The sequence below is a fragment of the Scatophagus argus genome, chromosome 6 (genome assembly GCF_020382885.2).
Source record: "Scatophagus argus isolate fScaArg1 chromosome 6, fScaArg1.pri, whole genome shotgun sequence".
Classification (NCBI taxonomy): domain Eukaryota; kingdom Metazoa; phylum Chordata; class Actinopteri; family Scatophagidae; genus Scatophagus; species Scatophagus argus.
In genome coordinates this window covers 7,962,717-7,985,823 of record NC_058498.1, presented here as the reverse complement: position 1 = coordinate 7,985,823, position 23,107 = coordinate 7,962,717, and the positions used below count along the sequence as shown (strand labels likewise).

The 23,107-nt window shown below is 41.4% G+C and overlaps 3 protein-coding genes and 1 long non-coding RNA gene across 10 annotated transcripts in view; 2 read left to right on the top strand and 2 right to left on the bottom strand.

The window, feature by feature from the left end:
* LOC124060403 (homer protein homolog 3-like) overlaps positions 1-5,826 on the top strand; it is a 42,173-nt gene extending 36,347 nt beyond the window's left edge. For 3 of the 4 annotated variants that reach the window (XM_046391322.1, XM_046391324.1, XM_046391321.1), the window contains 2 exons: positions 433-513; positions 2,285-5,826. In XM_046391322.1, coding sequence (XP_046247278.1) covers positions 433-513; positions 2,285-2,470 — 267 coding nt within the window. In that variant the 3' untranslated portion in view covers positions 2,471-5,826. The remainder of the gene's footprint in view (positions 1-432; positions 514-2,284) is intronic. The other variant, XM_046391323.1, reaches the window with a different exon arrangement.
* An 875-nt stretch (positions 5,827-6,701) lies between these two features.
* uba52 (ubiquitin A-52 residue ribosomal protein fusion product 1) lies at positions 6,702-8,908 on the bottom strand. The gene is made up of 5 exons (XM_046391325.1): positions 8,776-8,908; positions 8,220-8,331; positions 7,667-7,753; positions 7,248-7,350; positions 6,702-6,855 (listed from the first exon to the last, which is right to left on the bottom strand). The coding sequence occupies exons 2-5, from the start codon at positions 8,320-8,322 to the stop codon at positions 6,762-6,764; spliced, it is 387 nt and encodes a 128-aa protein (XP_046247281.1). The 5' UTR covers positions 8,323-8,331; positions 8,776-8,908; the 3' UTR covers positions 6,702-6,761.
* Positions 8,909-10,221: 1,313 nt separating this feature from the next.
* LOC124061137 lies at positions 10,222-15,767 on the top strand. Of its 2 annotated transcripts, none has more exons than XM_046392703.1 (8): positions 10,222-11,042; positions 11,334-11,443; positions 13,060-13,151; positions 13,492-13,592; positions 14,476-14,597; positions 14,788-14,977; positions 15,042-15,139; positions 15,252-15,767. In XM_046392703.1, exons 1-8 carry the CDS (start codon positions 10,526-10,528, stop codon positions 15,378-15,380), a joined length of 1,359 nt encoding a protein of 452 aa, XP_046248659.1. In that variant the 5' UTR covers positions 10,222-10,525; the 3' UTR covers positions 15,381-15,767. The 2 variants fall into 2 exon arrangements, with proteins under 2 accessions (XP_046248659.1, XP_046248660.1); XM_046392704.1 differs by having other exon boundaries at positions 10,225-11,042; positions 15,054-15,139.
* A 2,549-nt stretch (positions 15,768-18,316) lies between these two features.
* LOC124060111 overlaps positions 18,317-23,107 on the bottom strand; it is a 50,345-nt gene continuing 45,554 nt past the window's right edge. For 2 of the 3 annotated variants that reach the window (XR_006843505.1, XR_006843503.1), the window contains exon 9: positions 18,317-23,089. This is a non-coding gene — a long non-coding RNA (uncharacterized LOC124060111). The remainder of the gene's footprint in view (positions 23,090-23,107) is intronic. The other variant, XR_006843504.1, reaches the window with a different exon arrangement.

Genomic DNA, 23,107 nt, shown 5'->3' with positions numbered 1-23,107 from the left:
ATTTTTATTATGATGTCCCGTGAATATTTTGCACCTTAATGAGCCAAGTCAGTGTCCATCAAATGCATGCTGGGCCTGCTCAGTCAAAAACCGTTTTCCCTGGAGAAATAAGATGGATATTAAAGTGAAATATTCCCTGAAAACAGCTTGTTGCTGTCCTTCAGCCTCATTAACATAACCATGTCTGTCTAAACAAGGTCACATTGGTGTGTTTCCACTGGGAGGTTGAATCCCCTGCCCTGCCAAAAAAAAAAAACCCATCAAGCTGTTCCAAATCTGATCACCAATACATGATTTAGCTTCGTGTTAGAACCACATGAAATATTTTGGTGCAAACATTCGAAGAGGTGACTGTAGCTTAGCGTGTTCTGACAAACGGAGGTGGTGTTGTGATGGTATCAAATTACGTTTTGAAACTGCTGTGTTTTCCAGGAAATTCTCAATCTGCAGAGCAAGAAAACAGACGTGGGTGAGCTGCAGAAGGAGAGAGAGGAGGCCACACAGAGACTCCAGGTGAGCTGACCGCCGGCTGAGCACTGGAGTCCTCACAGAGACTCGCCAGGTTGCAGTCAGAATTACTTTGTTTTACTTTACAAGCGTACTTCTGTTACTGGTAAGTGACACCTACCTCAGAGGATTTTAGGTAAAGTAATGGTTAACAGGAGCGCATATTGTAACTGGATATGTAATTTGAAGTTTTATCGCAATTGAAAAATAAGACATGGTGCACAGGAACAGCTACGAGACATAGCTGGCAACCTTACAACAACAGACTGGCACAGGAGTGAAATTCTGTGTGTTCGATTTCTTTTTTTTAATTGTCTCTTTTTTTGTTTGTTTTTCTTTATATCATCATTGAGCAGATAACTGTTGTGTCACCAAGACCACTTTAAAGGCTTTAAAGACTTTTTTTCCCCCAAGGTTGCATCTCTTTTAAAACTAGTTGCTGGTAGTGACGGGCGGTTTCATTCCTAAGCAACACTCAGACATGATGATTGTTTTTCTTGTGAACAGACAATAAATAGGCAAAATTCGTACTGCGCAAATTGGTCTTCCTCACCCACATTTCTATTGTTACCTGACCTGGGAGGAGGAGAAGCAAAATCATCAACAGGGAAGGCGATAATAGCATTTTGTCTTCCCTGTGGCATTCATTTAATCTTTTTTTTCTTTTTGCCATTGATGTTCATGATTCATTTGCTGAGAGGTTACCGGTTCAGTCCTCAAAACATTTTCTTTTCAGGTCTTGTACTAGTACAAGCTGTTTTTCTTATTTCTATTCTGCAGATATTACTGATGTATCTGTCTTTGTTATCTTCAGTCTCAGTTGGTTAGATTTGTGTGGACGAGAAGCTTTCTTTATAGTAAGAAACACAGCAGTCTTTTGCCTTACATGCTGTTTTCTGCTCTGTTAGTCAATTAATTGAAATCAAAGCTCTTATACTGTACCTACAAAAGAGACGGCACAGTACAGTAGGACAGAACTGAGGACGTCAAGGAGAGACAAATTTCCACGATTATACCTGATGCATACTGCATAGCTTTTATTATCTAGCCTCTTATCATTCTTCGTAATGGTGCCATTTCTGAATAAAATTTATTCATATTTGACCTTTGCTGTCATTTATGTAGTATATTCATCGCTGCAGTTGACATATGGACTAAATTGCATATTTAAATCTGCATTATAAACAGTTCGAAGCAAATAATCCCGATAGGACATGCAGTCACACAGGGAATGAAGAATTTGCAGGTAATTTTCTTCAGCTGAGCTGGTCCTTGTTCAACCCTGCTGAAGTAAACAGTATCTGCCAAAGTGCCTTTAAGTGAAATTCTCTTCACTTGTTTCAAAACTGTCTTTGTTATAGTATACACACATATACTGTCTTAATGTTAAAATTTAAAGGTTCACAAAGTCACTGGATAAATTACACCTCTCTGCATTAAACTCAATATGGTGTATATAGAAACATACATGTGTCCTAATTGATACTTGGTAAAGTCCTTGTAATCGGTCTTGCTTGACCAAACTTCATATAGAAGAATCATACAGACAGGAGAAATTTAAATAACAGGAAACACTGTACTCCAACCTTACATTCATGGCATTTTGAAAACACTCATGACCAGAGTGATTTACGATGTTACTCTGCAAGGTGAATTCCAGGTAAAAAAAAAGGTAAATGATAAACATTTAAGAGCACCGTTTGCACATGCTAATAACATAAGACAACAATCCATCCGGATGAGAAAACTGTGTTAATAAATGATAATGTGTCTGCAGGATGTCGAGAGACGGAACACGGAGTTGGAGGATCAGGTTCAGAGTGCTGAAAAGACACTGGCCTCCAGCCGGGAGGAGCAGGCGCAGGCGGAGGTCGAGGTCCAACGTATCATTGAGGTTCTGGACGTCAAAATCTGCGATCTGAATGACCTGAGACAGAGTCTGGCGAAACTCATCGACAAATAGCCACAGCGGCAGCTGGGCTGCATCTCCACAGTCAGTACTGGTTCCACCCATGTGGCCTTGATTTGTGTTTTACTGGAATATCAGCAGAGCAATAATCAAAGCAACATGGAGGAAAACACTGTTTACCTTCATTTTTAAAGATCAGTGCAGGTGAACAGCAGGTAGCAGAAATCTCTTAAAGGTGCTATGTGCAAAATAAAACATCTGTACTGTGCATCAGTGTCTCATTAGGACAGCAACCATGGTACAGTTTTCAGAAATAGTTGGGAATAATTCGCTACTATTACTTATTTTTTCCGTTTTTTTTATACTCTTTTCACCATCCAACAGCGCCCTCTTCCTCTGTTTGGTGTCACAGCAATCCTGTGTATTTTGTCAAAATCTGATCCATTGGTTTGTAATGTTAAATGCTGAGTAGTGGCTGCTGAAAGCTGACTGTCTTTTCGGTGATAGTTTCAGTTCTTCATGGTAATTACAGTACTGTCTCAAAAGGACACAAAGTACCTTTAAAAGACCAAGTGCACCGAAACTGATTTTGAGCTTGCAGAAGTAGACATTTTCAGCAGGTATCAAAGGAGTTCCTGCTCTTTTTGTGTGGTATATCTTTACTTTATTCAGAGTGGTGTTTTTACTTGTAATAGTGTATGTAGAGTAGCTGTAAAACTAGGAAAGAATCGAAAGATCAGTCTGATCTGTCCAATCGATTGAAGTGCTGTTTTCCTGCAGAGCTGGTCTGAACCACTCGACTGTGTCTGGTCACAGACAGTAAAACTGCAGTCCTGTACCAGCAGGACTCGCATCAAGGCTTTCATGGACAATTAAATTTTTGCACCTGCATTAAACATAATTATTCATAATTCTGGACATTTTGTTTAGAGAAGCAGCAAAGCACCTGTCTGTGTTGTCTTTGACACATTGAATAGTCTGTAGTCTACACATAATGAAAGTACTGCTAGAGGTGTATTTTTCTAACATGTTATTGTTAGATCTTGGACGTCACTGTGAGTAAGACAACTAAGAAAATGCAAGAAAAGCTTAAAAAAAAAAGTCTACTTTTGCACAATAACAACCTTGAGTTCATGCTGGTGGCATCCATCAACACTGTGGAGATGCACACATTAGAAGCTTTGGTCAGGGTAAGGACACAGGCAGACAAAATACCCCGAATAAAGTCAGCTCCAGTTTACCATCAGCAGTCTGGACTGGCCTCAGACCAGCCAGACCTTCAGCAAACTCAGAGATGCATTGATAGACTTTGTCCTCTGAGGATCGCCAGCATATGAACATTTTTCTGTTTGAGTTTTCTGAGGACTGCTCTTTCTCTCTACTCGTTCTATTATTCATGTTCATCGATGGGTTGCTCACAGCCTGGACGGGAAATCAACAACGCCACCAGCCCAGTCGGTGATAAACCCAAGCTGCGGCTGGTAGGTTTGTCCTCTCCACCGGGCCGCCCGTTGTCACCTGTGGACAGAGACGCTGCTTCCCCAGCCTGATGCTGTTGAGTTGAACATGCACTTGTTGTTTTGTGCCAAGTTTTGTTTTGTTTACATTTGTCAGCATTCACAAAAGGATCCAGTTCTGCATCGTGTACTCATTCTGTGTTGCTCGACACTAGCATTTGCCACAATAGTTATAATAACCTTATAGAGAGGCTCAGTGGAGCAGCAGAGCATAGATCACTATGAGAGCACTGCATGCCCCGGACGTGCCAAGGAATGTGAAGCTTTGTGTGTGTGAGTGTGTGTGTTTGTGCGAGTGTGTATGTGTGCGCGTGTGTGTGTGTGTGCGCGCAATAGTTAGCAGCCTGCAAGCAGAGACTGCTCGAGTTAAAAAGCACAACCGCAGTAGTTTTATTAAGAGGGTACTTAATTGACTTGTCTGTCTGCTTTCTGCGTGACCTTCTGAACTTCTGCACAGTATCTGTCCATCTTTGCTTTTTGCCCGCTGATGAGTTATTGATTTCCGCATATGACAGTAAATTAAGTAATAATAAGGTGCAGGCCTTTGCAGCTGATGATGCAGTGACTGTCAGGGTCATACGTTGTCAAAATGTGACATAATGAAATCTGTTAATGTAACAAAGTACGGGATCATGTATTATTATTTGTGTTTTTACAAACAAATATTTCTACAATTCAACAAGCCTGATACAGTAATGATAATTATGTTACTGCATTCTGTTGCTATGGATCACATTAAGAGGTTTTATTACATATGAAGTCAGTCCAATGAGATTGAACATTTTGACAAGTTACTCCACTTTCCTGGAGTTCTGACATCAGCTGCTACACGCAAGCAATAAAGTCTGTAGCGTAGATGCCTGCTCATAGTCAATACAAGTAATTTGTAGGTAATGAGACCGCCGTAAAGCCCGTTCTCATCCATTTTAACATCGTCAGTGCTTTGTTTTCACAAGTGTGTCTTTTTTTTTCATGGCTTCACCACGTTGTGACAGATTAGTACCAGCCTTTTATCAAGCATGAAGAAAAATGCATCAGGTGCCATCGGCTCCTCAGCATGAGCTCCTCACAGTTGATGTCAGAAACACTTTGCATCACAGCAGCCTTATTCCAGTGTATCATTAAGGCACAACGACACAATGCATTAGTAGTAATTCCTGTATACCTAGAAAGGAGGGCATCCCCAAAACGTAAGACCAAATTTCCCACCTGGTGTTTGACCACTTGAGAAATTGTAAGTTGTTGAACAATGGAGAGGGCTAAAATTTTTTGGTTTGTTTGTTTTTTTTGTGGGGGGTGTGTTTGGTCTGCAATGTTTAGGGTGGTGTGTGTACAAGAACATCTACATGATTGTCAGAAGCCAAGGTTTCCCTGCAGAATGTTGCATTGTAAACGCAAGACAAATTTTATTCACGGCGTATTCTGGTAAATGTGTGAAATAATTAGCAAAGCATAAATAGTAGAAGCAAAATTTGTTTGGATTTCTGTGGGTGGATTCCTCTTTGAACATACTGGAATAAGGCCTCTTCAAACACCTGTCGCTAGCTACAACAGAGAATGCAGAACCAAAGATGCACCACTATCACGCTGAAGCCACATCAAGTCCCTCTGAAAGACGCTTAAGTTCATCAGATTTTTAGGTAAACGTTTGTTTAACTTCTCTTTTCTCTGTGTCGGAATCAGATGACCTTTCAGTACGACACACAAAATACCTCAGAGTACTTCAGTTTGAGTATTGTTAAATAAGAGGACAGGAGTCAACTGTTCAAGGCCACGATTCACAAGAATTTCTCAATAGAGGAAAGCAGACATTTGTATGGAATTTGACAATGTGAGATGAGTTCCTTATATTTGTATAGAACTGTTTAACATTAAAAATCAGTCATGCAGTGACTGCCGTGTTTTCTTGTGTGATGCGAGGTCAACAAACTCAGGGTTGTGTAATTGAGCATTCCTACACTTTACATCTTAAACGATTAATTTTGTTTCCTTGACTTGCATTTTATGTTATTCTCACTGAATTGAAAGATTTTGGTATGTTAGCCGATAATAAAATTACTGTGGGTCTTGAGCTCCTGCAGTTCATCACTTTGAGCTGGCAATTTCAAGCACTGCTGTGATGCGTTCATCTTGCTTGCAACATAGCAGCATGGGTGGGAAAAACTCTTTACAAGAACATGCAGGTCGCATGTGCAGCAGCAGGTTTGGCATTGAGTTGATTTTCTTTCAGATGATAATCACCACTAGGTGCTGGAGATGTGACAAACATCTTTTTACAGCTCTGTAATGTTGGCACAGACAGTGCAGTATCTGTCATTTAGATTCAGACAGCACCAGCCACATGAAATGTGTTTATTAGTCTGACTTGTCAACACATGGTGTTTTGTTTCTCAGTTCAGCCTGTGCAGCTTTGCATGCCAAATTAAAATAAAGTGAAAACCTCGGCCAACCAGTACAAACTGGCACTGTGCCCGTAAAGTTTTGGAGTGTGTTCACCATTCCAGTTTCAACCAGTGCCAGTTCCAAGAAGCAGGTTTACTGAATTGCCCTGATAATTCAGTGAACTGGCCTCTGATGTAAAATATTTGCCCAGGAACAACTTTAAAGTTTATTGCACCTGCTTCACCTGGTCTGTCCATCTTGTGACCTTTTTTGCCATTAAAATCTAACTATACAGCCTCTCGATCACATATTGTACACATGAAATCACATTAAACCAAAAATTCACATTTTTTCCTTCCACTGAATAACAAGTCAGACAAGCAGCATCGTTTTCTTACATTTATTTTAACACAAATTGGCATTCACAGCCGATTTAATCAACATGTCTACTTCAGCTTCTTCTTGGGGCGAAGGTTGTTGGTGTGTCCACACTTCTTCTTGCGGCAGTTGACAGCACGGGGGTGCAGACGGGCATAGCACCTGCAAAACAAAAAGGTAGGTGGTCAACTATAAAGAAAATAATTCTCCTGAACCAACCTCCACTTTTGACTGATTCAAAACGTTGGTCATACTGTTCTCAGGACACCAGAAGATTTTTTTTCCCAGTACTACCAAGCTTTTGTTAGACAGTTGGAGGAAAAATATCAGTGCCTGTATCAGTTTTTATCCTTAGCTCAAGGTTTAGTGTGAAACACTGGCTAAATGCCAGAAAACAATAGGAATAATATTAACAGCCACATCGCGAGTCCCTCAGTATTTCCATATAGTTACTGAATCTGTGGGCAGTAAACGTATACAGCCTACGCCTGCCCACCTATGCTGTCTTATGTCAACCAGTGTTTACACTGCACAGAAGGCTTAATAGGACTTACTTGCGGCAGATCATCTTGTCGCAGTTGTACTTCTGGGCCAGCTGCCTGAGTGAAGGCTCGATGATGCCACCACGCAGACGCAGAACCAGATGCAGAGTGGATTCTGGTGGGCAGATAAGACACCTTGATGTCAGTCTCAAGTTCAGGCGCATCCACAAACAATGCAACAGAGAGCGATCTCGTATTTTACAATGACTCGGTACACTGCAAGAGCTTACAAGCTGTAGACCCTTGAGAATGGAACAATGCACAAAAAACTTGTATTGTGTACTACATTATGTACTACTGTGTATTATAAGTATAATTTATGGCGTGCAAGCATCCTTACAATTTCTCAGAGACGCCAGTTTTAACTTAAATCTTTTGTAACTAACATTTCATCATTGACACATCTGGTCTTATTTTAAACGAGCTGTTACCTTTCTGGATGTTGTAGTCAGACAGTGTACGTCCATCCTCCAGCTGTTTGCCAGCGAAGATCAGACGCTGCTGATCAGGGGGAATACCTGCAAAAACACAAAACATAGTAACCACATGGCACTTATATTTAACCATGAGCAATACATTACATTTACATACAAGAGGCAGAGATGTCAAGTGGCTAATAACGCCAATCATCATATATCATTCATATTAAATAATTTGAACAAGATTTTTTTTTTTTTTTATCAGCCACTTGCTTACAAAACTTGTTTCATATTACAATATTGGTCAAGTTATGATGGTTAGACCAGAGGAGCCAAAAATCTGGTCTCCCATCAAACCAAATCTACTAGCTTGCACCACAGCAAAACCTTGAACAAAACCACCTTACACACACACAATGTTTTGCGACACTTAATCTAAACTACTACTACTACTAAATCTGAAGATAAAAGGCTTATAAATAGCCATTGACAAGGCATGAAACGTACGTTGCTAGACAAACTGTCACGGCTTCCATCTCTCTCAGAGTCAAACGCGATTGCTCACCTTCCTTGTCCTGGATCTTAGCCTTGACATTTTCAATAGTGTCGCTGGGCTCAACCTCAAGGGTGATGGTCTTCCCCGTCAACGTCTTCACGAAGATCTGCATGTTTGCAGGCTGAGAAATAAAACTGCCATTAGCTCCAAGTTAAGCTAACTCGCTGGCCACACGGTAACCGGCAGCGCCTTTCACATGTCAACGACACAGAGACCCGTCATACACATCCATTAGAAGCGTAATGGTAATTTCCCCCCCGTTTCAAGACCATTACATTATGACATTAGTGAAAAATAGTGGTGGTTTTAGTTCAGCAGCTAAAGATATGGTAGCTAATGTTAGCAACGGCTGAACTCGGTGCGTGGCCTTGCCACATGCGTAAGTTACCATTAGCGTGAAGTACAGCCACAATTTCCTCCATTTTCTGCCTTAGAATTGATTCCGTAATAATTAATACAGAATTAATATCCACATAAGAAGGGAAATATATTGTTATAATCGCTTTAAACAACCCAACAGTCACTTAAAATCGATAAATATATACAGGACAAAACGTGTACCCACCCGGCCGCTAGCTGAGCCTCAACGAAAAGAGAGCGGAAGAACCTGTCGCTGAAATACGTCACTTCCTTCTGCCGCTTTCCTCGGGAATAAAATCCTGAAAGTGCATTTTACATATGTTAAGTTATTTTTAAAATCTGTTCTATTATTACTCTAATTGTACACCCGACTCATTGTTTAGAAGCATTTCGTATTTTTTATATTTATACATTTTATTACGAAAAAATACACCGAAGAGAGCGACAGGGACCAATGCGACTCTTTTTTTCAAGGTTTTTCAATTATACAGCAGAATGTGACCACTGAAAGAGAATGCTGAGTCACAGTTGGACGTTTGAGGCACCTAAAACGATGCTTTTCATTGTTGGAGAGCAGTTCAATGAGATACAGTACAGTACTTGACTAGGCAGGGAAGTGACTGCTCCAAAATGAAGTTTGACTGACATCTGCTGTTGTAATGAGTGTTGCTGAGCCACATTGTGGACGTGCATGAACAGAACAACATAATGTATGAATTTGCCGGGATAACAACAGAAACTGCACATAATTTATTTATTTATTTAACTTTTTTTACTTCAAACATCATCAATGTAATTGCCTCTTGTGATCAAATACATACAGAATCATGCTCATCTGCAAGTTGATATTGCACATTTATCTGACATAACACTGAATTATGAGACTCTTGAAAGGGGGAAGAATACCCACTACAAATATTTAGTAGTTTCTTCTAGGTGAGGAAACTTCTGCCTAGCTGCTTTTTTGTAACACAAGAGAAACCAGACAGAAGGAAGTCTGCTGTTTCACTGTTAGATCCTCAATGTCAGCCTGGAAACCGTGAAAATTTCTCTCCAAGCGTGAGCAACGTTTTGTGTGTGCAGTTGTTTCAGAATCAAATATTATAGTTGCATAGTTTTGTCTGTCAATTCAATTCAATTCAATTCAGTTTATTTATATAGCGCCAATTCACAGCAAAAGTTATCTCATGACACTTTCCAATTTGAGCAGGTCTAGACCAAACTCTTTAATTAAATTGTAAATAGAGAGAGCCCAACATTCCCCCTTGAGCAAGCACTTGGAGACAGTGGCGAGGAAAAACTGCCTTTTAGAAGGCAGAAACCTTGGAGCAGACCCCGGCTCAAGATAGGCGGCCATCTGCCTTGACCGGTTGGGTTGAGAGAGAGAGAGAGCAAGGGAGAGAGGCAGAGGGGGTGGGGTGTGAGAGAAGGAGCACACAAGCAGAGATGCATAGCAGCAGTAATAATACCAGAAGTATCGGAAATGTAGATAATGATAATGACAATGAAGTATACAGAAGGTATTATGGTGATTTTGATAACAATAGTAGTAACAATAATGGTAGTAGCTGTACTGAGTCGTAACAGATTTAAATCAGATTATGACTAAACAGTAGTAATTGCAGTAGGTTTTGAGCAGGACTGCAGCAGGACCGCAGCAGGAGGTCCAGTCATGATCGATAGGAATCTGCGGGACAAGAAAGCACAAGGACTCCAGGGAAGAAGTTGAGTTAGTTGACCTGTCCAGTCCACTCATTGCATATGTTATGGTGAGGTAACAGGACACCACAGCATGCATTTGTTTCTCTGCAGGAGCAGCAACAGTAGCAACATCCTCATGTTCCACAGCACAGAGGTTTCCATGGTGAGGCATTGTAGCATTTTTCACCTGCTTCAGTAGAAGAGCTTAACCAAAGAGTCACAGTAATCTAAGAAGGACACTGGTGGTATCCAATATGTCTGCAGTGGTAAAAACAATGATCCAAGCCCGTCCTGTGGACAAAGGGTCCTTCCTGTCTACCAACATCCCATTTCTGGACAGCAGTCCTGATGCATTCTCAACCAGTTTCCAGGAGGACTTCCAGCCTTTTTCTTTCAAGAAGGCAGAACCTGTTAGTCAGCCAACCCCAGCTCAAGTGGACCACAAGGACTTGAGGTACATCAAGGAGCACGAGACAGAGACGATGGTGTCCTACAAGCGTCACCCTGTGCCGCAGGTGACCCACACCCCTGGCTGGACCAAATTTAACACCAACTTCAAGATGCAAACGGACCCTAGAGAGGATGCTTTCCTCACCAACCATTCTCAGAAATTTCGGCCCCATCCCTTCCAGCCTCCTCTGGCTCCCATCCGACCAATATCAGCTTTCAGGAATATCCAGAAAGTGGAAAAGCTCCCAGAAAGCACCAGCAAAGCCTCCTTCACTCCGCAGCATGGCTCTCCTGTTGTAAAAGCCAAGGCTAAACATCTAGGTTAGTGACTGCAGTATCATTCTCACCGTTTCTTTTTCTGAGCAACGCACGAAATCCATATTATATTAGATTAGGTTATGGATTCCATGCTAAACCATACTTGAATGTGAACATTCATCAAATGTGGTTAAGAATTAACTCTCAAGACGTGGGTAAACAGTCCAAAAAACTTTCAGCCTTTCAACATTCTCCACTCATAATGAATAACAGTGAAGGAATCTGTGTGAGAGTTCATCTCCGAAAACCTGCAGAACGTGTCGTGTGATAAAATATTAAAAAATTTCTCTGTAGAAGAGGGCTTTCCCACAATCAAAGGGGACGGACGCCCATGCAGTTTTGTCTCCCAGTACAACAACACCTTCCAGGGAGCCTGGAGCAGAGCTGCTCAACCTGTGGAAAAGGTAACACAGCAGCAGCTGTTCCTCTTGAGTCGTTATTAATCAAATAAGGAGTTTTTTTTCCCCAAAAAACTACATGGCTTGAATGAACACCTGCAGACTGACTGACTGGAAGCAATGTAAACCTCATGTCTCTACTTTATAATCCTTCCTGTGTGAACTGAATTTAAAATGAAGAGCAGACACATCAATACGTTTTTAACTAAAACAACGACAACAATGAGCTCAACGACCGCACTAAAAAGTCTAAATGTATTAAAACAGTGGTGACAAGTAACTCAGTACATGTACTCAAATGCTCATGTGCTACTTTTCAGATAATTTTACTTTTTACATTTGTCTCTTACTTAAGACCTCAACTCAACCATATTTGAGAGGGAAATGTTTTTTGTTTTTTAAATAAGTCAAATTTTTATTAATTTTCCAATTTTCCAAAGCAGCAATAACACAGAAGAGATGCAACACAAAACACAAAACAAAAGACAGCCATTCCTTAATGTTAAAATAAAAGATAGGAAGACAGAAAAAGGTCAGTGATTAACTTCATTACATTCTACTTTATATTTAAATTGACATGCAGCCAAAACTGATCCCTTGCCTCTTTCGCTTTCGTTTCACAATTATTTCTTTCCAGCATGTGTTCACATGATGAGATCTTAATCAGCTCATCAGTCCGTCCATTCCTTCACACTAGGAGATCTCGGTTTCTTACAGTTTGGTGAAATCACTCTTGCAGCTGTGACTGTGACCAACTCTTACAATACTAAATTTGTTATTTGTTATACCAGGTAACATTGCCATGTCACCAAGAAGACAAAAACCAATGGTGTATAGAGGCAGAGTAGAAATCAGCCAGCTTCAGAGGAAAATGTTGTTAATCCACTGCAGCTGTTGTCATTAGTTACTTTGAGGATAAAGATTTGACATTCAAAATGTGCTGCAGAGTCCTGGTGAGGTGGGCAAGTATTGAGGGCCTCCAGGTTGCTCAACTCATGTTTCAAGTTGATGCATGTCATTGCAGTGTTAATTATGTATTTTACAGTGTGCTTTGCCATGTTTTATTATTATATATATATTGTATTCAAATACGCAGCAGCATATAAAGTAAGCTTACCAAACACAGATACAACATCAAGCTGCTTCTTACACCTTCCTGCATCAGTAACTATAATCTAATAATAAAATATATAATAATCTAACAGTGACAGAAGCTATTAAGTGGATAAAGTACATTTTGCTATAAATGTTACTCATTTTGGAACCTAAAATGTACACTTTAACATCTCATAGGGCATTATAACTGGTTTAGTCCCAGTAGGTTTAAGAGTAGATTTAGAAATAATTCTTAAGTAGTTTGTCAATGTGTTTAAAAAAAACTCTTAAACCACTCAGCAGTTTTCTCAGGCTTCACAGACAGACTCGGGTAATGCAGGCTGAAGTACTTTGCGCTCAGCTGTGTGCATGTTAAGAGCAGACCCACGGTGACCTGTGGAGTACCAGCACTGTCAGCTTTAAGGAAACACAAGAGCAACAGGGGTAGTGACCTTTTCATGAAACTTTCCATGAAATGAGCATTAATCAGCGCCAACACTGTGGGTGTTTTCATCGTGTCTTTACAGCACACCTCCTCCGTGGCTATGGGCGATCCTGTGAAGATTATAGAAAGAGAGACGACTCACGCTGCGTCATTCAGCCGGCCCACAGTTTGCAGGTTTGAAACATGACTCAGTTTACATCCTATGCAAAGAGACGTCAAGCAGCAGAGGAAACTGTGGCTGTGGGGTCTGGTGTCAAGCTTCAGATAACGTTTTAGACTTGGTGAACAACTCTTTGTTTCACTGTATGTTGTGGTTTTGGGTGTCAGGAGGTTTCAGGTGTCTTGGTTGCAAAAAAACAGGCATTTGACTGACTTAAGGGCCTCATAAATCAAAATTTCAAAGTGGTCTAAATTATTCAAATTCAGAATCATTATTTGTCAGTCTTTGAAAAAGATTAACCATGCTGAGTTTATCCCCACACAATTGTAAGCATTATCTGTGTTTTCAATACAGCCCACCTGTGGTTAAACGGCATTTGACATTCAACCTTGGACATTTCGTTAAGGACTCTTGGTCATCCACGTCCAGGGAGGCTTTTTGTTACAACAAGCCGAGTGAGTGTTTTCTGCGTTCACGTCCATTAAGTGACAGCTGAGATCTGATCAGTGGTGCAGAAAGTTTTGATGCGTTTATGGTGGAACATAAGCAAACCCTGGTTTAGATTCGAATTGTTTTAATACGTGACTCACATTTACACCTACACCTCTGTAACAACAACATACAGGGAGGGAACTTTGTACTGTTTAAAGATTTAGAGGCATTCGGAGGCCAGCAGATCTTCCAGCATGTAGGGCAGCTTCATCACACTTTCTCCTTTACGAGGGCACCTGTTAGCGCGCTGCATTGTGCTTTTTCCTGGGGAAGGGCAGCCTAGAGGGCATTTGTTGTCATGTTTTAGCTAACATACGGGCTTCCAAGAGGGGGTTGATCACTGTAGCAACTATCACTTGAATTGCCCATAGTGAAGAATCAACCCGTGGTATAAGAAAACCTAAGCAGCTACTTTGTACCTTCAGATACCAAGACACTACGAGATGAGGAAAGTAGGAATGAAAAACATTTTGTTGATTTTATGCAATCTGTACATAATAGTGTTTCTTTTGACCTGTTTTACTGTATTTGAGAAACAATACACGGTAGATGCTTGATGATGTTTAGTGTTAACTGTATTGAACAATTGTTTTTTTAATTTAAAGCTGGATTTCATCTGGATTACCTAAAGCAGACTGAGACTGTGTGTGACTCCATAAAGCACACTTTAATACTGACACACTGGCACATGAGAGCCTTCATTTTTAGAATTCAAATTATTATAAATGATTATAATAATTTAATTCAAATTAAATTATTAATCTTACTTTTATTCTAAAACAATTAAGCTCAATTAATCTATCTCTGTCATCCTGCCTGGCATGGTCTCATTGGTTTATTTCCCAGGAGATCCAGTTGTTCTAATAAGGAGGAACCGAAATTCCAGTTCCTTACCCAAAGGGGACACTGATACAAGGCGCAATAAAGAGAGGATGTCCGTCACCACCAACAGAACCTCCTTCTCCGATGTGAGATAACATCAGATTTTCTTTGTATTCATAATATTCCTGAAACATAAATGTTGCACAGATCATAAACATGAACTTTAGGTTAATGTATAACCTGCGCACAGATTTGGTTGATATTTTTTAATGAGAGTTAAAAGCTCCTAATGTGTCATAGTGTATTTGATCACGCTGACTACATCCTTCCTCGTAGCTGAACCACACTGGACGTCCAGTGCATGTGTCAGGGTCTGACCTAATGACCAAAAGCCACGTACAGTTCAGCTCACCCAGTTTGTCGGGCCTGTACTACACAACCACAGCCAAAGAACACTACCGCAAACAGGACGGCGTGCCAGCCAGACCAGCCACCCAACTTTCGAGCAACATACTGAGGGGACCAGGTGAGGGTTTGGTCGTGTTGGTGCATCTAAAGGGAGGTGTGTGTGGATATTTAAAACTGTTCAGTCTGTTTGGCAGAACACGGGCCAAACTTCAGCACCACCAAGAGTGACTACCCCCCTTTGAAGACCTACAGAAAGACACCTCACCTGCCACAGCAGAGGGTGAGCAGTCATCATATGGTGACAGTAAAGAAATAGCTGCACTTTTGGTCATCAGAAGGTTGCACGTTTGGCTGCTGATGTGATGCGTCTCTGCCTCTTGTTCTGTTAACAGAGCAACATCAGGTTCCCACTGGCCCATCCACAGTTCAGCACCACCCACAGTGAAAACTACACCACCAAACCTTTGATCTCGCAGCATCCCTACCCTAACCAGTTCCACTCTCATTTTGTCATGCAGTGACCGAGAATACACAGCTTGCCCTCTTGCTCTTGTGATCTTCCTCACCTCCTAATAAAAAGACAGTCAAACTCAAGAATGTTTTTTTCTTTCTGAAAAAGTTGCTGAGTCTAATTTTGTCGATTAATATTGATATACTGTAAGTGAACTAAGACTGCACTTTGGGCAGATGCATGCAGTTGCTGCACAGACAATAAAATACAACCAAATAATCTGCAACTCAACACTGAAAGTCATGCAAAATTAAGTACCACTAAGTTGTGCTCTGATGGAAACTGTTCTGAGTCTTTCCTTCACATACTGTCTCACAATGAAATGCTGAAAATTATGCAAAGAAATCATAGTATTGGTTACATTTAGCTTCTCTGTGCGACTATAGGGCCTCTAGACCCTTTAAAATGGAGTGAAAACTTCCTCTGTGAAATGTGGTTTAATAAGGATGTGAAGTTTAGTGACTACAACTGGAATTAAACCGGTTTTTAAAAGCACTGAGCGACTTTTACATATAAATGAATGTCTTTTACAATCAAGCCTTTCTAATTTTTCTCACAATGCTGATTAAGCCTATCACAAACAGATACATGTCTTTTATTTGGATAACTGAGTTTTTAAATGTGGACTCTGGCAACTCTGTGGCAACTTTTCTGCGGTGGTGGCCTGGAAGCAATGGTTTTACATGAACCAGCAAAGACTGGCTTGCCAGACCCGAAGGGGGAAGCAACCTTAATGAGTGACGGGCTGTTTCTTGAATTACTCTCACTGTAGAAAGGGGAGACAAAAACAAGTTTAACGTTTTTGATAAGTGACTTAAATGAGACCCTGTTCACACATGTAGTGAACTCCTTGAACTCGTAGTTGAGTTAAATGCTTACATACAACCCCAACTAAAGTGATGTTGTTCTGTCCATTTCACGTGTGGGACTTTAACCCTGATCCTCAGTCTTCCAGCTCACGAGAATTTATAATTCCTTCAAAGTGTGTCCACCTTAAGTCACTCTGTCACATCATTATAGTGTGTTTTTCAATTAACTACTTTAAAATGATCATAATCTTAATGGGCCGATATATAAATAAATGTTTAGCCAGATCAGTGCAGGGGCCATCAGAGTGTGAAATGTTGAAACAGTGTGCAAGTGCTGCTTTAGCAGTTAGGTGGTTTAAACATGAACCTTCGCCTCCTCTGTTATTTAGGCCAGGAAGGGAAGCAGCCTTGGGCTTAACTGTCCTACTTTTGACCTGTTTACAGTGTCAGTGCTAAATGCTAAGAAGGTTAGTGTCTGTTTCGCAGAAAGATTCTCATCCCCTCCTTCAAGCATGATTGACCACGAAACTGTGAAAACAATCTATGTTGTAGCAATAACACAACCTTGACCCTGCGAAGCAGGATCTGCTGATAAAAAAAAAGAAAAAAAAAGAAAAGAAAAGAAAAAGTTGGCCCGCAAGCACATGTAAATAAACTGAAGGTGGAGTTCACCAACCTGGCAAAATGGCAATAGTCCAGCTGTAGGCTGGTAAGCTCAGGTTCAGGTCCAAGGGGTACAGCTGCAGGAACATGCATTAATACCAGACTCAACTCCAGAACAGATTAGACAGCAGTTGTTTGGTTTTGCATGTTTCCATCAAAAGGCAGGCCAAATGCAGGTTAATTTTCAGCTAGAAATGTTTTTAAGACAGAAACATGAGCTTGTTGTAGTGACACGGCCAGATAATTGCTTCAGTGATATGAACATGTCATAAACAAAAGTTTCCACCGACATGTGACAGTGATCATGTGATGGATTCAAATGCTAATGCACATGACTCAAAAAACACAACCAGAGAAAACAAGTTTTACTGAAGGGATTCTGATTTCTCTTCTCAAATATAATCTAGGCCTACATTTGTTTGATTTGAATTATTTCAGACTGCTTTCTAATTTTTTTTTTTTTTAGATGTATTTTCTCGTACTGAAATATTGTTTTTACATGAGATCTCATCATATATGTACGTTGGGTAGTTATTCTAAGTGTATTTCCAGGAAAGAACAAGGAGATGTATTAACCTTAGTAGACGTTAGATATTTTTTAACTTAAAAAAAATCCCTTCAAAATAAAATACTTAATTCAACATCATCAGTGGAGTCAACGGTCAAAATTTGTATTTTATTCATCTTTGTTTTCGACCTCCTTCCTCAATTACGCCGTTTTGTTTGTTTGTTTGTTTTTAAACACCTGTTCACAAACAGATCGAAACAAACGGTTAAAAAAAATCCACGCTGAAATATGAAAATACGCCCGTCTAATTTTGAAAGGTACTGCCGGAAGTTCCTGTTGTTATTCTGAGACACTTGACGTTCACCAATCAGTCCACGCTGTTCTAACGCTCCTTTGTGCCAATGTGGGCGGGCGTGACTCCCATGTGCTCCCTGCCATTGGTGTAAAGCAGAGAGCTGTTGCGTTCACGGGCGGGCAGACCTGCCACCGCTTATAAAGCCTGAACTTCCCTTTAACATCCACTCGGAGTGGACACAGATTTCGGTTTCCCCTGTCGTCAATTTCTCCTTCGAAGAGACCACTAAGTTACCCCTGTCCTTCCGGTGAGTTTGAGACCTTTTTAAACGTCGGCTGAACATTCACAAGTGTATTTAAACAAACGCAGTTCTGGTTGGCCGAGACGCGCTTTCAGCCACTCGTGAAACACCCGAAAAGCACGCAGCAGCCGCTTAACGGAAAATGAATTAGACTCACGGAAAATAATCCCAGAACGCTGCTATAAACTGTAAAGTATTTGTTGCTTGTTATTGCACGATTATCTACATAGTATTTTTTATTGTTAATTATTGTTTAGTATTTGATCTGCGGCATTCAAGTATTCTCACCTCTGAGTTTGACAGCAATATTCACATTCATTTATTCATAGCATATTCAAGTTAAACCAATAAAAGAACTGTGTAGTCTTCATTGTAATTCTTTGGTAACAACTTTATTTTAGCAATAATCAATGTGTAAAATTTTGTTATAACTCGTTATTGAACATTTCCTTAAACGTATTGAAAAACAAAAACAGACTGCACAGCAGTGGCTGCTGGCAGGACTGAACCACCCAACCCCACACTGAAAGTATGATCTTTAAAAGAAACTAACATTGTCTTCTGTGTAATGGCAAGCATACATTTAAAATCAGTTCAAAAAAATTGCAGAATATTATTTGAATACAAGACTTCACATGTATTATTTGCTTGATTTTGGGGTCTCTGGTGTCCACATGAACCCGTAGATGCTTCAGTCATTTACGCCTCCAGCATGCTGTGGCTATTTAACCGGTTCCACACACATGGCAAACATTACTGTAAGCCAGGGGTCAGCCTTGTCAAAATGTGTGTTTTTGTTTACTTTGTTCCAGTCTTCACTCAGAGAGATGACGCTGAGCTCCATAAAGTCTTTCACGCTGGAGCTGGATGGTCCGGCTGATGCAGCCTTCACCGGAGGGGAGGTGGTGTCCGGCCAGGTGGTGCTGGAGCTGCGGAGGGACACCAGAGTGCACTCCATGAAGGTGCAGGGAAGAGGGGTGGCCACAGCACACTGGCTGGAGAACCGGGGCATGAACTCCGTCTATAACGACTACACCTCCAAGATCACATACTTCAGGAAGAGGCAGCATCTGATCCGAGGTCAGTGGTGAGAGCTGCAGGTGGTGTTAGCCCGCATAGCCAGTGTGTGTGTTTGTTTGTTAGCCAGGCTGTAGAATCACAGCACAAGTGAAGCGAGCACCCAGCTAGTCATCCTCGCTTGAAATGTGCTGTGATTCTGGAGAACAAAATTTCTATGTTAGGCATATAAAATGCTGTTTATTTTTAATACAAATCTTGCTAGTTATAATTTAACAGTTATGTTAGGATTTAATAACATAATAAGTTAGGTATAACTGAACAAAATTAATGCATCCTAACGGTGCTTGTTTAAGAAAAGGAGCCAAACAAGTCCGGTCAAAGAGTTCAGCTGTGATGATCAAACTGGAGTTACGGTTGTCCGAAGGTGACTAGAAATAAAATACTGACCATGAAAATGCACAACAGCGCCTTTGTATTTTCTCTTCTCCTTTACTTTAGGTCTGTCTGTGTAATTTTCTTGAAATATATCTTGTAGCTTTGCTGTGATAAACGTTGTGACCGCATTTCAGGATCAGTTGCAGCTGGTGGATGAAAAGGTTTTCTCTCCAAGTCTGAACAATGTGTTGTGAAACTGCTGATCTGCTCGGTCGTGCACCAGCTGGTAGCCACTGTGTCTTGTATTCACTGCAGTTTGCAAAAAGAAGGCACCTGGGCTAAATCTGTTGCATGGAAACCCGAGAGAGAAGTCGACACTGGCTCTGCAGATACATCTGCCAGATAACATAATCCTAACATTAAACACAAATCCATTAGCGCTGGGTCCAAATAAACACGACTGGTTTACTGAGTCCTGTGTCGTACAGGACGTTACACTGCTAAGTGTGAAATTCCCTCGCTGTGGGAGACACCAGCTTAAATTCAAAGAGGCAGAGAATGTAGGCAGTAGTAGCAGAGTAAATAAACTGCAGACAGTGGTTAATGTTTCATTCGATGCTCTGTAAATAGCATATTTGGTTTGACTCCCACGTCTGGTAGGAGAGGTCGGATCCAACGCCACAAGGGGCTTTGCTCTCTCGGCTGTGTTTGTTTGAGCTCTTTGTAAACATCAAAAACAACGCAATTACTGACTGAGATATCACTTAGCTTTTTGTTGTTGTTGTTGTTGCTGTTGTTGTGTAGGACTCAGTAACTGCAGTGACTTTGTGTTGTTGTCGTTTAGCCCTTCTCAGCCTACTGCATGGTTAAATCATGCTCGAATGCATGAACTTTATTTTATGAAAAAGCTCGTCCCCTCTTAGTTTTTAACAGCTTCCTCAGTCACTTAATCCCGCCGCCGGGCCTGGGACAGGTAAATATAAATGGACACAAGAGTCTTCAGACAAGAGCAGAATTTGTGTTGTTGTCTTAACACTCGGCCAAACACATAGTTGAATTTAGGAAGTAATTTCAAACAGTGCATCATTTCCATGTCAACAATTGCATTGCATGCGCACTGTGGTACACGAGGCAGGTTTTGTGTATTAATATCTCACCCTCATCTCAGCTTAAATTGTACACTCAGACTACCAAAAAAGGCAACACATCACTCATTGACTGAGATGGGCTACAGCTAACAAATACGTCAATTATCCATCATATTTTTTGTATTATTATTATTATTATTATCTAACTATTAGTATCTATCAACATGTAGAAAAGGAATCAAAAAGAAAAAGAAGTACGTGTTAAAAGCAATTGTTCTGTAGTTTTAATTAAAAATTACCAACAGATTCTCATCTTTCATATAGATGTTAAAAGGTCAAAATAAGGATGTTGTGTTTTGGGACAAGAACTGAGGAGAAAGTGAAAGACAGGAGAAAGGAAGTGAGGAGGAAGGAAGGCGTTTAAAAAAATGCAGCCTGTGTCGCTGTGGCAACCGGGAAAACAACACGTGGCCCCCCGTGCCCCGCCCTCCTCTACACGCAGCCTGCTGCGGCCGTGGCTCTCCAGTCACTTTGCCGTATGGCGTCATTTTCAGCTTATTTAAACAATATTTTTGTGGGTTGTTATAGTTTTAAGAGTTCAAAATGTTGTTTTTTTTTTAAGGCCACTAAAGAATTACACTTTCTCAAGCCCCTTTTTGCTCTAAAGTGTGTTGGGCTTCAATGTAAATATTTGTTGTGCAATCTTGTGCACTCAGCAGGTCTTTGGGTAAACAAAGACTCAAGGATGTATACAGTGTGTTTACTTTAGGCTGCCGCAGTAGTAAATGTGCTTGCAGTCCTTACTAAGGTAATTATACCGAGTCATGCGTGCAGCGGCAGCGTTTATCAGGCCCATCAGTCTGTGCAGAGAAACACGTTCTTCTTATCAGGACGGCAGCAGGGAGACCGAGTACAGCCGCAGCCTCTGCTCCTGCTCACCAGCAGGTGGCGTGCTGGACTTTATTTCACTTTAGGCAAGAGCTCAGTGAACGCACCGTCTCTCTGGAGTCTTCCGTCTTTTCACAAACATCCCCAGTTCAGTCGGAGCGCACGCTGCCTCCACTTCACCAGTTGGTGGCAGTGGGGAGCTAACTAGTCACCCCAGTGAACAAAGGAGTAAACAACTTTGTTTTTCTCAGACCAGAGTTCAGATTTTCGTCTTTGCATTGAATGAAAAGGCTCTGAGAAGCGAAGAAGTGTTTGCTTGTTTTATCGAATGCTGCAGAGTTTGGAAGAAAAATCAGTTGTGCTCAGAATTTTCTTTGTTTGTACATGTTGGACGTGAATTTGATGGGTTAAGGAAATGCTGCACGGGTGCCATGATTCACGCATGTTGGTGCACAAGTCTTCTTTATTCGCTCACTGGCAGTTTTCCTGTGTGCTGACCCCGTTTATTATCAAACGTAGAGAGACTTGTTGTTTTTCATGAGGGGGGTTTGGTGACATAAGTTGCGTGCTTTTGAGCATAGCTGTATGTTTTCCATGTGCGCAGCAGCCCAGGCTTGAACAGTATGTTCAAAGTGACATGGAAGAAGTGGAGTAAACAGCTTTGGTCCAGAGTTGAACTATTTCCCTCAGTGCAGGGCGGATCTCTGCCAGACGGAGGCATGTTCAGTAAGCCTGTTTTCTTCTAAGAACCTGTAACCATCAATCATCGCCAAGACCTGTTTTGCTCAGTGCTGCCTCCACACCCAGCCTGCATGTTTATTATGCTGCCTTCAGGCTCAGTACGGAAATATAACTGGCAGAGAGATGGTTTTGTTTTTAGCCTTTGCCCAGACATGTTCTGATGTTATTATGGCTCTTGTCTCTCCGTACACCCAGGGGGCCACCTGAGCCAAAACCTAAATATATAAAACAAAGGGAGGTTAATTGGTAAATGAATTGATTCATGTTTTCGACCCGACAATCCAATTTTGGTGGTCTCAGATTCTAGTGTTTGTTGTAAGCTTGAAACTCGCACTAATCTGCTGTTGGATGCTTGAAACTTTTCTGATGAATTTTGTCGTTAGTTTTGACCAAATGAAGTAGCCGAAAGGCAGCCACAGGTCTTAACTTCAACTTCAGTACTGACGAGTCGGTGCCAAGGAGGGGTACCTGAAGGCAGCACGGGCCTCTCCCCGAGACCTTTCATAATAAATTCACAAGTCCCGCCCACTTTCTTAGTCGTCCTCTCAAATAGGGCTGTGATCCGGATGAGCACTCAGAGCTTTAAACAAGTGATCGAAAGACTTTTAACTTTCAGCAAACTTCAGATACTGCAGAGCCAGAAAAAGGACGGAATCACTTACCCTTTTGAGAGGAGCCGCACAAATCCGCAGAAATGATTTTCGACAGGCTGAAAAAGTTTGACATCGTCTTCGACTCTCCGGAGGTGGACTGTCCTCCGGTGTTCAGCAGCGGGGACGTGGTGTCCGGACGGGTGGTTCTGGACCTGTCCGGGGAGAGTCGGGTGGACTCCCTGAAGCTCCACGCTGAGGGGTTCGCGAAAGTGCATTGGACCGAGTCCCGGTCCGCCGGCTCCAGCACCGCGTACACACAGAACTACAGCGACGAAGTGGAGTACCTGAACCGGAGAGAGGTGCTGCTGCAGGCAGGTCAGTCCGCTCTGCAGGCTCGGTGATGGGGGAGACCCCACACGGGGCACCCCGTCTGTAAACCTGTGAAAGTATGAGATC